Genomic DNA, 14,596 nt, shown 5'->3' on the forward strand with positions numbered 1-14,596 from the left:
AACAATTAAGGATACTCAAAATATTTAAGTTTATAACAAGAATATGTATAACAACTCATACCAATCAACTCTTAGACCCAATCACAGTATAAGCATATCGTAAAATAGGAATCAATTCGATTTCATGGGGATGGAGACATGAAACAATTATCAAGTTCTCAACTCACCAACATCAACATGACAAAATCGTGTTGGTAGATGTAAAAACTCATTAGGATGTAAATCTATCAAGAAACTTCAATTCCTATGAACATTCAACTCAAAGAAGATGTATGGCACATGGATGAACTCAATCCATGTTATGAGGAGTCTTACATACCTGGAAATAAAGAACAAATCAAGAATTTGATGGCCTTACTTGAAGAACTTGAACTCTAGCCCTCTTCCTCTTCTCTAATCTTTGCTCTCAAGTTCATAGGTGTTTTTGGAGAGAAAACCCTTAGAAATTGATGTGGGGGGCGGAAATGGTGATAGCTAAGGTAGTATTTTAGATATAGGATGGATAGGAAAGGTCCATAATGCCTTTTTTTTAAGAAAAATCTGAAAAACGAGTCCAAAAACCGTCAAGTCCTTTAGTGGCGCGTCGTGCCAAGAACCAAACTACAGACACTGGTTTCTGGCGCTATTGTGGCGCCGGGCGCCACTGGAGCGCCATGCCTGAATTTTCTGCAGTGACAGTCTATAGTAAAATGGTCATAACTTTTGACTCCGAACTCCAAAAAATACAATCTTAGTGGAGTTGGAAAGAAGACTCGAACTATAATTTGATAGGTCATGGGACACCCAGTTCATCTTATTATAAGAGATATTGTCATTTGAAGTTGACCCTTATACTAACTCATTCGAAAACTTAATCGATTGGAGTTCTTTGGACTCGACTTGGTGTTAGAAATTCCTTATGACCCCAAAACACATCTAATACTCTTCAAATACTTAGGAATTGATCCTAACTCATATCTAAAATTACAAGTCATTCAGTTCGAGTCTACACATACGTGAAAAAATATTCGAGTCTTTGCGAAAAAAATTCCGGGGTGTTACAATTTATTTCTTCATTATGTCACCGATGACATCATAGGGATAAATTTTTTCTATAAATATAGCACTCTTGCTCATTTGTAAGAACACACCAAGATAGAGAGAAAAACTATTAGAGAGCAAAATGAGGTATACCATAGACTATAAGAAAATAGTCTATGAAGAAAAATAGAGCGTGAGTGATATTTTTTAGTAAGGTTGAAAATCAAAAAAGTGTTATTCTTTTTTAGTGTGTTGTGGTCACTTTGAGTATTGTACTCGTGAATATTCAGTGTAAAATTTCTTACTATAGTTATATAAGTTGCTACTCTTGACCCGTGGTTTTTTCCTTATTTGAAAGAGTTTCCACGTAAAAAAAAAAATTCATTTTTTTCCCATCATTTTAACTATATATATTTTTATGTTAATCAGTGTTTTCTTCAAAACAATGTACACCTGAATCACTCAACAAGATTCAAACCAACTTTTGGCATTGCCCAACAACAAGCCAAAATAGAAGTTAAAAGTTCTTGGTGAAAGGGTAGTGTTAGTCGAATCTGAAATGTTTTGGAAACAAATTGATACTCCCTCTGCTTCCTACTATTCCTTGCTCCTTTTTTTGGGGCAGTTTTCTTATAAAGTATGGCAGCAAGTGAAATTATAACTTCATGAGAGGCTCATGGCCTCCCTAAAATATAAGAGATTCAACTATTGTAGAAGTGACTTTATTGTGATACTTAAAACATTTTTTATTTGAAGTGTTTAGTTTAATACTTTGTGTGCCTCTCTACCTACGTGAGACAGAGATAAGATATGCGTACAATCTTCCCTCTTCAGATCCTAATTGTAATATTACAACGGGATGTATTGTTATTGTAGTTTAATACTTTGTGTTGATAAAAGAAAACTAGAAAATAGAATAGTGTTTGAATTCATCTACTGGACTTGGATCATCACAAACCAACCAATGAATGAAGTAAAATTAGTTAGCTGGAGAGTCAAACAAAAACTATTTCATCCTAGAAAGTATAAAGGCCCAAAACTATAATGTACAAATTGGAATTACTAGGCACAACACAATATTTTATCGCACTGCCAATAAAATTTGTACAGTGCAATAAAATGCAAATGTATTATCGGGTGATATACAAGAACGATTTTAGAAGTGGATGGTCTTTAACTCTTAAACTTCCGACCTTATTTTCTCTATGAACAAAACTTTTAAGTTTAACAATTTTTGACCTTGAACATTTGCCCATGGGCAAAAGGGATCAAAAGTTCAAGACCGCCCATTTTTAAGGTCATTATAATTGTGGTGTAAGCCATTGGCTTTGGTTCTCCCCGTGGACATTTCAGACACCTTTTCTCCTTTTGAGTTTCAAATTCCTGGTGTATGCATTAGCACTAGATAGTAAAAACTTCTCTTGCTATTAAATATAGTCTAGAGTAAAAAATAAAATAAAATAACATAACATAGGTACACAAATCTGCCACTCCAGATAAGTTTATCTTGAATTTCTCTTGTACAAGATGGAACTTCAATATGTACAACTTGAAAAGCCTTTCAATGCTTAAGGTCTCAATTTTTCCCACTTTGGGATACATAATTGGAGTAAAAATGGTAATTAAGCGTGACTCTAAATGGCAAAGAAAAACAATGCCAACAAAACTATGCTAATTATGTACATATAAAACTAATTATAGAACTTAAATCATACACTGAAGTACACTGAACTTAAATGTTTTTCATATATTCTACCAGCTTGTGATTAGTAGTGAACCAATGTTTTCTTGAAAAATAAGTAGGTCTCTTACTTATTTTCTAGTGTTTGGTATGTAAGCAAGAAAATATTTCAATTCTCAAAGCAACTCATATTCCTTTCCAAACAAAGAGGTTTTCCAAATTTGCTTTCTTAATATTCTTCCTGACTTTATGAGGCATCACCCATTGCACACCAGGAATAGATCCCATATCTGCTTACCAAGCAACATGCACTGTAGAGTAAATGTGTTCAAAAGACATATGCAGTTTCCATTAAGGCATAACACATAAATATGCCCTTCAACTTAGCTTCAGCTGACATCTATGCCCTCCAATTTTGATAATGCAAAAATAGACACTTAAACTTGTATAACATTGAACAAGTAGACACACACGTCCTTCGTGGTATAATACACGTAGGACGCCACATAGACATCAAATTGTCATGTAAGACGTCACGTAGAACGAGTGCATTTATTTATTTAATTTTATACAAATTTAAGTGTTACTTGTGCACACTCAAGTTAGAGGACATAGATGTTAATTGAGGTCAAGTTAAATCACATTTATGTATTATGCCTTCCATAAAAGACATATGTCTTCTACAGGACCCTATGCCTTTTGAATTGCGTCTTGTAGTTCTATAGAAGACTTTGGCATGCAAATTAACGCAAAGTATATTGAGATTCCATAAAAGACATATGCAGTTTCCATGACACGAAAAGTGTATATATATATATGTTCTCCCATTAATGTTTTTCTTACAAGTAATTCACACACAAAGCAGTAACTTTGAACTCATTGTTTACTCATCAACATTCCACTCTACACATATGGCAGAAGCTTTCCTTCAAATTCTGATTGACAATATCACTTCTTTCCTTGAAGGGGAACTTTCATTGCTTCTCGGTTTTGAAAATGAGTTTGAAAATCTTTCGAGAAGGTTTTCTACAATCCAAGCGGTGCTCGAAGATGCTCAGAAGAAGCAACTCAAGGACAAGGCAATTAAAAACTGGTTACAGAAACTCAATGCTGCTGCATATAAAGTTGATGACATATTGGACGAATGTAAATATGAGGCAGCAAGACTCAAGCAGTATCGACTAGGACGTTGTCATCCAGGGATTATCACTTTCCGTCACAAGATCGGGAAAAGGATGAAAGAGATGATGGAGAAACTAGATGCAATTGCTAAGGAAAGAATGGATTTTCATTTGCAAGAAAACATTATAGAGAGACAAACTGCTAGACGGGAAACAGGTGCTCATCTTAAATTAGTATTACAAAAAACTTTGTTTATATTCATTTTTTTGGCAATTATCAAATTCATGTGTGTGTTTGGGGTGAGGGGAAGTTTCAAAGATTTTCCCTCAAATGTTCGTCCCATGTGTCTAATCCTTTCATGATAGATGTATAGCTTATTTTCCGTTTATAGGGTTTGTGCTCTTTTTCTAAAAGTTCTTAAGATTGTAGAAGAACCTTATTCCTATCAACATAATGTTGGGTTTAATTGATAGGTTGAATGGGAAATTGAGGGAAAAAGAAGTGGAGAGGAAATGATATGTTCTCTCTTATTTTATTAAATAAGTTTTGGTCCCACATAGGTGGTGGAAATGAAAAGTCTTCTATTTAAAAATAGAAGCACTCCTTCATGTTGCTAAAGGGTCAAGAAGAGGGTCTCCCCTCGCGCCGTCGTCGTCGTCGCTCGCTCGGCGCGGCTCGGATTTGGATTTGGTCAATTGATTGATAATCTTTTTGGACCAAATTTTCTTTAAATTTTAATTAATTAATATTATTTAATTAATTAATTAATTAAGTGGGAAAAAAAAATCCTGACCCGCGACCCGAAACCTTCTCAACAGGCAAACTTTTTCCCAACAGGTGTCTTTTCTGAAAAGGTATAAACAGTCTATATATATCTGTAAATCTTCAGAATGTTCCATACGAAAATTCTGAACATACCCTCTTCTTCTTCTTCTTTCTGCACTTCCTAAAATCGTGTGATATACATCCTTCAAGTGGTTCGCTGTCATCAAAGATTTGCAGTACCTCTACTTTAGTGAGTAATCGTTCTATCATGGGAGGAAAGATTCCAAAAACCTCGGGTACTTTGAGGGGAATAATTACTGTTTAATATTTTCCAATACAGTTTACTAACAATCTTAAGGAAATTATCGTTATTTTGTTTTTTGATTAAACTGTATTACACTTTTGGAGACTAAAACCTGTGTGGTTTTCTACTCCGTATGAAATAAATATTCTGACTTGAAGAGTATAAAAACTTCGTTGGAATATTAAAGTTCATACTTGTACAACGATTTGAAGAGTATAAAAACTTCATCGTTGTTTTTTTGTAAAAGGTCTGATATTCTGAAATATTAAGACAGTTTGTCTATTTTGACAGTGAAAGAAAATGACAAGTGATACTGCTACTACTTCTGCGACTGTTGCTGCAACAAGCCGCGCTTCTGTGCCACCGGCAGAAAAACCAGGAAAATTTTCTGGAGCCAATTTCAAAGGATGGCAGCAAAGGGTGTTCTTTTGGCTTACCACTCTTGGTATGCAGAAGTTCACCAATGAAGACCCTCCTGTGCCCGCTGCTGATATGCCGGCCAATGAAAAGTTTATGATTACTGAGGCATGGACACAGGCAGATTTTCTATGCAAGGGTTATATCCTAAGTGTTTTGGATGATGATTTGTATAATATCTACAGTGCTATAAAAACTTCTAAAGAATTGTGGGATGCACTTGAGAAGAAGTACAAGACTGAAGACGCATGCTTGAAAAAGTTTGTGGTTGCTAAGTTCCTAGACTATAAAATGATAAATAGCAGGACTGTTGGAACCCAGGTTCAAGAACTGCAACTTATTTTTCATGACCTTATTGCTGAAGGCATGGTAGTTAATGAAGCGTTTCAAGTGGCTACGATGATAGAAAAGTTGCCTCCTTCATGGAGAGATTTCAAAAATTATCTAAAGCACAAGCGTAAGGAAATGAAGTTGGAAGATCTTGTGATTCGTCTCAAGCTTGAGGAAGATAACAAAACAGCAGAAAAGAAGTTGCGTGGAAATTCAGCAATTATGGGAGCGAACATCGTTGAAGATGCTGCTCCAAAGAATAAGAAAAGGAAGCAACCTTTTGGAAAGAATCAGGAGCAGAACAAGAAAAAGTTTAAGGGCAATTGTTATAATTGTGGGAAAGTTGGACACAAAGCTCCAGATTGTCGTCTTCCGAAAAAGGACAAGAGAAAGGGACAAGCCAATATGGTGGAAAATAAAGAAGCTATTGATGATCTGTGTGCAATGCTATCAGAATGCAACTTAGTAGGTAATCCCAAAGAATGGTGGCTTGATTCAGGAGCTACTTCGCATGTGTGTGCAGTCCGAGAAGCCTTCTCTACTTATTCCCCTGCAGCACCTGATGCGATGATCTATATGGGAAATTCTGCAACTGCAAAGATTGAAGGATATGGGAGAGTTTTTCTGAAAATGACATCCGGCAAGGTGGTGACGCTGAACAAAGTGTATCATGTTCCAGAAATGCGAAAGAATTTGGTGTCTGCCGGCCTTCTTATCAAGAATGGATTCAAGTGTGTTCTAGTTTCAGACAAAGTAGTTGTCAGTAAGAATGAAATGTATCTAGGAAAAGGCTACCTCACTGAGGGTCTTTTCAAACTAAATGTAATGGTTGTTGATGATAATAAAGTTCAAGCTTCTTCTTACTTACTTGAGTCAAATAATTTATGGCATTCACGTTTAGGACATGTCAATCATAAAACCTTGTGAAAACTGATTAATTTAAATATATTGCCTAACTTTGATTGCAATAAATCAAAATGTCAAGTATGTGTTGAATCTAAGTATGCTAAGCATCCTTATAAATCTATTGAACGGAATTCTAGTCCCTTAGAATTGATTCACACAGACATTTGTGATATGAAGTCTACACCAACTCGTGGTGGAAAGAAGTATTTTATAACTTTTATTGACGATTGCACTCGATATTGTTATGTATATTTGCTTAATAGTAAGGATGAAACAATTGATGCATTTAAGCAATACAAGAACGAAGTAGAAAATCAATTGAATAAAAAGATAAAAATGATTAGAAGTGATAGGGGTGGAGAATACGAATCTCCTTTTGAAAAGATATGTTTAGAATATGGAATTATTCATCAAACTACTGCCCCCTACACACCTCAATCAAATGGAGTTGCGGAAAGGAAAAACCGAACATTAAAAGAAATGATGAATGTTTTATTAATAAGTTCCGGTTTACCGCAGAACTTGTGGGGGGAAGCTATCCTTACAGCTAATCGAATACTCAACAGAGTACCCTACAGCAAAACACAAACTATTCCATATGAACTATGGAAAGGAAGAAAACCCAACTTGAAATACTTCAAAGTGTGGGGGTGTTTAGCAAAGGTCCAAGTTCCTTTGCCCAAAAGGGTAAAAATCGGACCAAAGACCGTGGATTGTGTTTTTATTGGCTATGCTACAAATAGCAAAGCTTGTCGATTTTTGGTTCACAAATCGGACAATCCTGAAATTAATGTTAATACGGTAATTGAATCAGACAATGCTAAATTTTTTGAAAATATTTATCCGTATAAAACTAAAAGTGAATCCTCAAGTGAAAGATCTAAACGACCAAGAGAAGTTCAAAAGGAAAGTAAACCATCCGAAGAGGATCCAAGGCGTAGCAAACGTCAAAAGATATCTACTTCCTTTGGACCAGATTTTGTGACATTCTTGCTTGAAAATGAGCCTCAAACATTTAAAGATGCAATGTCTTCTTCTGATTCAGCATTTTGGAAAGAGGCAATCAATAGTGAGATTCAATCAATTTTGAATAACCATACATGGGAATTGGTTGATCTTCCTCCTGGAAATAAACCTTTAGGATCAAAATGGATATTTAAAAGGAAAATGAAAGCTGATGGCACTATTGATAAATATAAGGCAAGACTTGTGGTCAAAGGTTATAGACAAAAAGAAGTTCTTGATTACTTTGACACATACTCGCCGGTAACAAGAATAACATCTATTCGGGTGTTAGTGGCACTTGCAGCTGTATATGGTCTTGAAATTCATCAAATGGATGTTAAGACGGCTTTCTTAAATGGAGAATTGGAGGAAGAAATTTACATGGAACAACCTGAGGGTTTCATAGTTCCAGGTAAAGAAAGGAAAGTGTGCAAACTTGTTAAGTCACTTTATGGACTTAAACAAGCACCTAAACAATGGCATGCAAAATTTGACCAAACAATGTTGGCAAATGGATTTAAGATTAATGAGTGTGACAAATGTGTTTACATTAAAAATACTCCAAATCATGAAGTCATTGTTTGTTTATATGTTGATGACATGTCGATAATGAGTAAAGACATTGCCAATATAAATGCTACGAAGCGTATGCTTGCTAGCAAATTTGACATGAAAGACTTAGGGGTTGCTGACTTAATCTTAGGAATTAGGATCCATAAAACTCTACAAGGTCTAGCATTATCACAATCACATTATATTGAAAATATACTTGATAAGTTTAAATATTTAAATTTTAATGTTGCAAAAACTCCAATTGATGTAAGTTTTGCACTTCAAAAGAATGAAGGTAAAAGTGACTCACAATTGGACTATGCACGAGTTTTGGGAAGTTTGATGTATATTATGAATTGTACACGACCAGATATATCATGTGCTATTAGCAAGTTGAGTCGATTCACGAATAATCCTAATCAAACTCATTGGATGGCAATGAAATGAGTCTTGGGGTATTTGAAACACACCCAAAACTATGCTTTGCATTATAATAAATATCCCGCAGTAATTGAGGTATATAGTGATGCAAACTGGATCACCGGATCATCTGAAGTTAAATCCACAAGTGGATATGTTTTCACCATTGGTGGAGGAGCAGTGTCTTGGAAATCATCAAAACAGACATGCATCGCCCGCTCTACAATGGAGTCTGAATTTATAGCTTTAGACAAGGCTGGTGAAGAAGCTGAATGGCTTCGAAATTTTTTGGAAGATATTCCATTTTGGCCCAAACCTTTGGCACCCATATGTATACATTGTGATAGCCAAGCGGCAATAGAAAGGGCAGGAAATGTTATGTATAATGGAAAACCGCGTCACATTCGACGGCGACACAATACTGTTAGACAACTACTCTCTAGTGGTGTTATCACTATTGACTACGTAAAGTCAAGAGATAATATATCGGATCCACTAACAAAAGGCTTATCTAGAGAAGCTGTTGAAAGATCATCGAGGGGAATGGGGTTAAGGCCTAGGACAAGTCAACATGGCGGTAACTCTACCTAGTAGACTGGAGATCCCAAGAACTAGGTTCAAAGAGATCAAACAAAGTTATGATTGACGGTTCAACATTGTCAAATAACTCAACCCATTCTCGTGATGATGACAATGTTCAGAAACAAAGGATAAAACCTTAAGGCTTTTAATGAGTTAATAAAGCTTTAAAGGTTTTTTAATGATTATCTAAATCTGACGGAAAATAACTAGATAGTGTGTCTATAGGACTACAAGTTTAGAAATCACCTATGTGAATGTGAAGTATAAGCCGCTTCAAGGGGAATGACAGTAAAGGCCCATTCTCTATGCATTCACGAAACCAGGCGGTGTTCATGGCTGAAACGAACACAACCGTGAGAACCATAGATGGTTGATGATTGATTGTGTGACTTATGTTGTCTAGTTATACAACAAAGTTCGACGGTTCAAAGATATCGCATCTACCGATTGATCGAGTATATCCTATATAAGTTCACTATGGAAAGTTCAAAGGGAAACCTACTTATCCCGATGCAATTAATCTTCGCTTGTATATCACACACTTATCCGTGCATTCCTTTATCTTGTAGACATTCCCCATTCATGTGGGGGATTGTTGGGTTTAATTGATAGGTTGAATGGGAAATTGAGGGAAAAAGAAGTGGAGAGGAAATGATATGTTCTCTCTTATTTTATTAAATAAGCTTTGGTCCCACATAGGTGGTGGAAATGAAAAGTCTTCTATTTAAAAATAGAAGCACTCCTTCATGTTGCTAAAGGGTCAAGAAGAGGGTCTCCCCTCGCGCCGTCGTCGTCGTCGCTCGCTCGGCTCGGCTCAGATTTGGATTTGGATTTGGTCAATTGATTGATAATCTTTTTGGACCAAATTTTCTTTAAATTTTAATTAATTAATATTATTTAATTAATTAATTAATTAAGTGGGAAAAAAATCCTGACCCGCGACCCGCGACCCATTTTTTCCCGGATTAATTTAAACTTTCCCTCCGTTTTTTCCAACGGATTTTTGAATAGTTGCAACCTTGTCCGAAAAATTGCAAACCTTCTCAACAGGCAAACCTTTTCCCAACAGGTGTCTTTTCTGAAAAGGTATAAACAGTCTATATATATCTGTAAATCTTCAGAATATTCCATACGAAAATTCTGAACATACCCTCTTCTTCTTCTTCTTTCTGCACTTCCTAAAATCGTGTGATATACATCCTTCAAGTGGTTCGCTGTCATCAAAGATTTGCAGTACCTCTACTTTGGTGAGTAATCGTTCTATCCTGGGAGGAAAGATTCCAAAAACCTCGGGTACTTTGAGGGGAATAATTTCCTTAAGGACACACTGTGCATTCAGTGGGCTCGATTCTGTTTCTGCATTAATATTTTCAGATTCTGTTTTTATTATTTTCAGAAGTTTCTGTTACTGTTTAATATTTTTCAATACAGTTTACTAACACATAACTCATTTGGGTCACTACTCAATAGTCTTTGCATCAACCTTGGACATAAATCCGACCATTTGTCAATTTGAAAACGACAAAAATTGTGAATACAGTACAGTGGAAGTAATTAATGATTTCTTGACTTCTATGTCATAACACATAAATTAATTTCATTAATCAGAAAGTCTAGGAAATCCTCTAGCATTCTTCCACATTTCTTAATGCATTTTTCACTTTGAAAATGAAGGCACCAAATTAAAATAAATTTGTTTTAGTTACTGGTTCATATCAAATTCTGAAAATGATTGCAGAAGATATAGAGAAGCTTCAAAAATATGTTTTATCACTTTTTGCCAAGTGGAACTCAGCCTGATTTTCTCAGGTCTCTGCTCCTCAAGCTCATCCACATCTCTTTAAGGCGTGCAAAAATTATTCTCTATTTTCTTCTGACTCCTAATGAAGTTGAATGTAACACCATTCTCGTTTGGAACAGGTTTTGTTTTAACTGAAGCAAAAGTTTACGGAAGGGACAAAGAGGAGGAGGAGGTAGTGAAAATCTTGATAAACAATGTTAGTGATGCCCAAGAATTTTCGGTACTCCCAATACTTGGTATGGGGGGACTAGGAAAGACAACACTTGCCCAAATGGTCTTCAATAATCAGAGAGTGACAGAGCATTTCAATCTAAAGATATGGGTTTGTGTCTCAGATGATTTTGATGAGAAGAGGTTGATTAAGGCAATTGTAGAATCTATTGAAGGAAAGTCCCTGGGTGACATGGACTTGGCTCCCCTACAGAAAAAGCTTCAGGAGTTATTGAATGGAAAAAGATACTTTCTTGTTTTGGATGATGTTTGGAATGAAGATCAAGAAAAGTGGGATAATCTTAGAGAAGTATTGAAGGTTGGAGCAAGTGGTGCTTCAATTCTAATTACTACTCGTCTTGAAAAGGTTGGATCAATTATGGGAACTTTGCAACTCTATCAGTTATCAAATTTGTCTCAAGAAGATTGTTGGTTGTTGTTCATGCAAAGTGCATTTTGAAAGAAAAGTGAACAAAGGTGGCTTAAGTAAAGTCCAATTCAAAGAAGGAAAAAGTAGACAGAAAAAGTAAGCAGAAAAGGAAAAGAATTTTTTAGTATAATTGGGTTTTCCTTTTCCTAAAAGGAAAACACAAAGTTTCCATATATTTGGCTAGTCTTTTTCTTATAGGAAAAGGTTTATGACTCTATAAATATAAGTCATTCCTTCTAACATAACTTGGTAGAACTCACAATGTAGTTCTGGGTAGAACTCACAATGTAGTCCTAGGAGCATTTACAATGTAGTCTTAAGGGCTTGAAGAGTTTTGTGTAGAGGATCTACAATTCAGAAAGAGAGAGAGTAAGAATACAAAGAGAGTTATACACCAAGATAAATATTGTAGTCTTGAGTGTCCTCTTTAATGAGTTGTTCCTTTTACAAGAGAGCGGTGTACTCCATATCATAATAGTAAAAATTCTTCTGCCCCGTGGTTTTTTTCCCTCTATTTGTTTGAGTGTTCCACGTAAAATTCTCGTGTCTAATTTATTTTCATTATTTATCATTATATCAAACTTTAGTTGTAGTGCTTTCTCCTCTAACACATTTGGGCACCAAGAAGAAATAAATCCTAACCTTATGGCTATAGGAAAGGAGATTGTGAAAAAATGTGGTGGTGTGCCTCTAGCAGCCAAGACTCTTGGAGGTATTTTGAGCTTCAAGAGAGAAGAAAGAGAATGGGAACATGTGAGAGATAGCGAGATTTGGAATTTACCTCAAAATGAAAGTTCTATTCTGCCTGCCCTGAGACTTAGTTATCATCATCTTCCAATTGATTTGAGACAATGCTTTGTGTATTGTGCGGTGTTCCCAAAGGACACCGAAATGAAAAAGGAAACTCTAATCGGTTTCTGGATGGCACACGGTTTTCTTTTATCAAAAGGAAACATGGAGCTAGAGGATGTGGGTAATGAAGTATGGAAAGAATTATACTTGAGGTCTTTCTTCCAAGAGATTGAAGTTATATCTGGTGAAACTTATTTCAAAATGCATGATCTCATTCATGATTTGGCTACATCTCTGTTTTCGGCAAACACATCAAGCAGCAATATCCGTGAAATAAGACCGAAAGATTATACACATATGATGCCCATTGGTTTTGCTAAAGTGGTGTCTTCTTACTCTCCTTCACTCTTGAAACAGTTTGTCTCGTTAAGGGTGCTTAATCTAAGTTACTTAGAACTTGAACAGTTACCTTCTTCCATTGGAGATCTTATACATTTAAGATACTTGAACCTGTCTGGCAATAGGATGCGTAGTCTTCCAAAGCAGTTATGCAAGCTTCAAAATCTGCAGACTCTTGATCTACGTAATTGCCAGTCACTTTCTTGTTTGCCAAAACAAACAAGTAAACTTGGTAGTCTCCGAAATCTTTTAATTGATCATTGTTATAAATTGATTCCCCGGACCCCGCGCATACCGAAATATTTTCTGCACCGTTATTGTTATAAATTGACTTGTATGCCACCAAGGATTGGATCCTTGACATGCCTTAAGACTCTAGATTGCTTTGTTGTGGGAAGGAGGAAATGTTCTCAACTTGGTGAACTACGAAATCTGAATCTCTATGGCTCAATTTCAATCGAACACCTTGAGAGAGTGAAGAATGATATGGATGCAAAAGAAGCCAATTTATCTGCCAAAGCAAATCTGCACTCTTTAAGCTTGAGTTGGGATAAATATGGACCACATAGATATGAATCAGAAGAAGTTAAAGTGCTTGAAGCCCTCAAACCACACCCCAATATTCTGATTTTTTTAGAGATCAGTGGCTTCATAGGATTCCGTCTCCCAGACTGGATTAATCACTCAGTTTTGGAAAATGTCGTATCTATTACAATTGATGGTTGCAAAAACTGCTCGTGCTTACCAGCCTTTGGTGAGCTGCCTTGTCTAGAAAGTCTAAATTTACACCAGGGGTCTATGGAGGTGGAGTATATTGAAGAGGATGATGTTTATTCTGGAAGAATAAGGTTTCCATCTCTGAGAAAACTTTCTATAGCCGATTTTTTTAATCTGAAAGGATTGGTGAAAAAGGAAGGAGAAGAGCAATTCCCTGTGCTTGAAGAGATGACGATTGATAACTGCCCTATGTTTGTTTTTCCGACCCATTCTTCTGTCAAGAAATTGAATGTTAGGGGGGATGCAACAGGTTTGAGCTCCATATCTAATCTTAGCACTCTTACTTTCCTCTGCATTAGCAATAACAAAGAAGCTACTTCACTCCCAGAAGAGATGTTCAAAAGCCTTGCAAATCTCGAAGACTTGGAAATCTTTAACGTCAAGAATCTCAAAGAGCTTCCTAACAGCCTGGCTAGTCTCAATGCTTTGAAGCATCTGGAAATTCAACGGTGTGGTGCACTAGAGAGTCTCCCCGAGGAAGGGGTGAAAGGTTTAACTTCACTCACGACGTTGACTATTTCTGACTGTGAGATGCTAAAATGTTTACCCGACGGATTGCAGCACCTAACAGCCCTCACAAGTTTAAGAATTAGGAAATGTCTAGAATTAAGAATTAGCGCACTATAATTTCTTGTGCTTTCTCTTGTTATCTATTATTTTCTGTACTTTGATTACTCTGTATGTGTCGCTCTCGTAATTTGTTTTCACATATTCCTTTGAACTTGTTAGCCTTATCTAATCTCTTTTTATGCTTTTTTGAGCCGAGGGTCTTTCGAAAACAGCCGTCCTACCTTGGTAGGAGTAAGGTCTGCGTACACTTTACCCTCCCCAGACCTCACGTTGTGGAATTCCACTGAGTTGTTGTTGTTGTTGTTGTTGTAGTCAGGTATGGTTGTCCAAATTAAATTTAGTAAATTATAAAAGGATTCCTTTCCAATCAAAGATGCAAAGAGCTTTTCCAAATTTGCCTTGTAATATTCTTCCTTTCTGAGGCTTCACCCATTTGCACATCAGGTATAGATCCCATATCTATTTGCAAAGCAAGATGTTGTGTAGAGTAGTTGCTTATTGATAACGATAAAA

At 36.1% G+C, this 14,596-nt stretch overlaps 1 protein-coding gene across 1 annotated transcript; it reads left to right on the forward strand.

Annotated features, from left to right (window-relative positions):
* The first annotated feature begins 3,566 nt into the window (after nucleotides 1-3,566).
* LOC129889606 (putative disease resistance protein RGA3) lies at nucleotides 3,567-14,201 on the forward strand. The gene is made up of 3 exons (XM_055964986.1): nucleotides 3,567-4,039; nucleotides 11,025-11,568; nucleotides 12,157-14,201. The coding sequence occupies exons 1-3, from the start codon at nucleotides 3,613-3,615 to the stop codon at nucleotides 14,138-14,140; spliced, it is 2,955 nt and encodes a 984-aa protein (XP_055820961.1). The 5' UTR covers nucleotides 3,567-3,612; the 3' UTR covers nucleotides 14,141-14,201.
* Nucleotides 14,202-14,596: the final 395 nt, after the last annotated feature.

This window comes from Solanum dulcamara, chromosome 5 (genome assembly GCF_947179165.1).
Source record: "Solanum dulcamara chromosome 5, daSolDulc1.2, whole genome shotgun sequence".
Taxonomy (NCBI): Eukaryota; Viridiplantae; Streptophyta; class Magnoliopsida; order Solanales; family Solanaceae; genus Solanum; species Solanum dulcamara.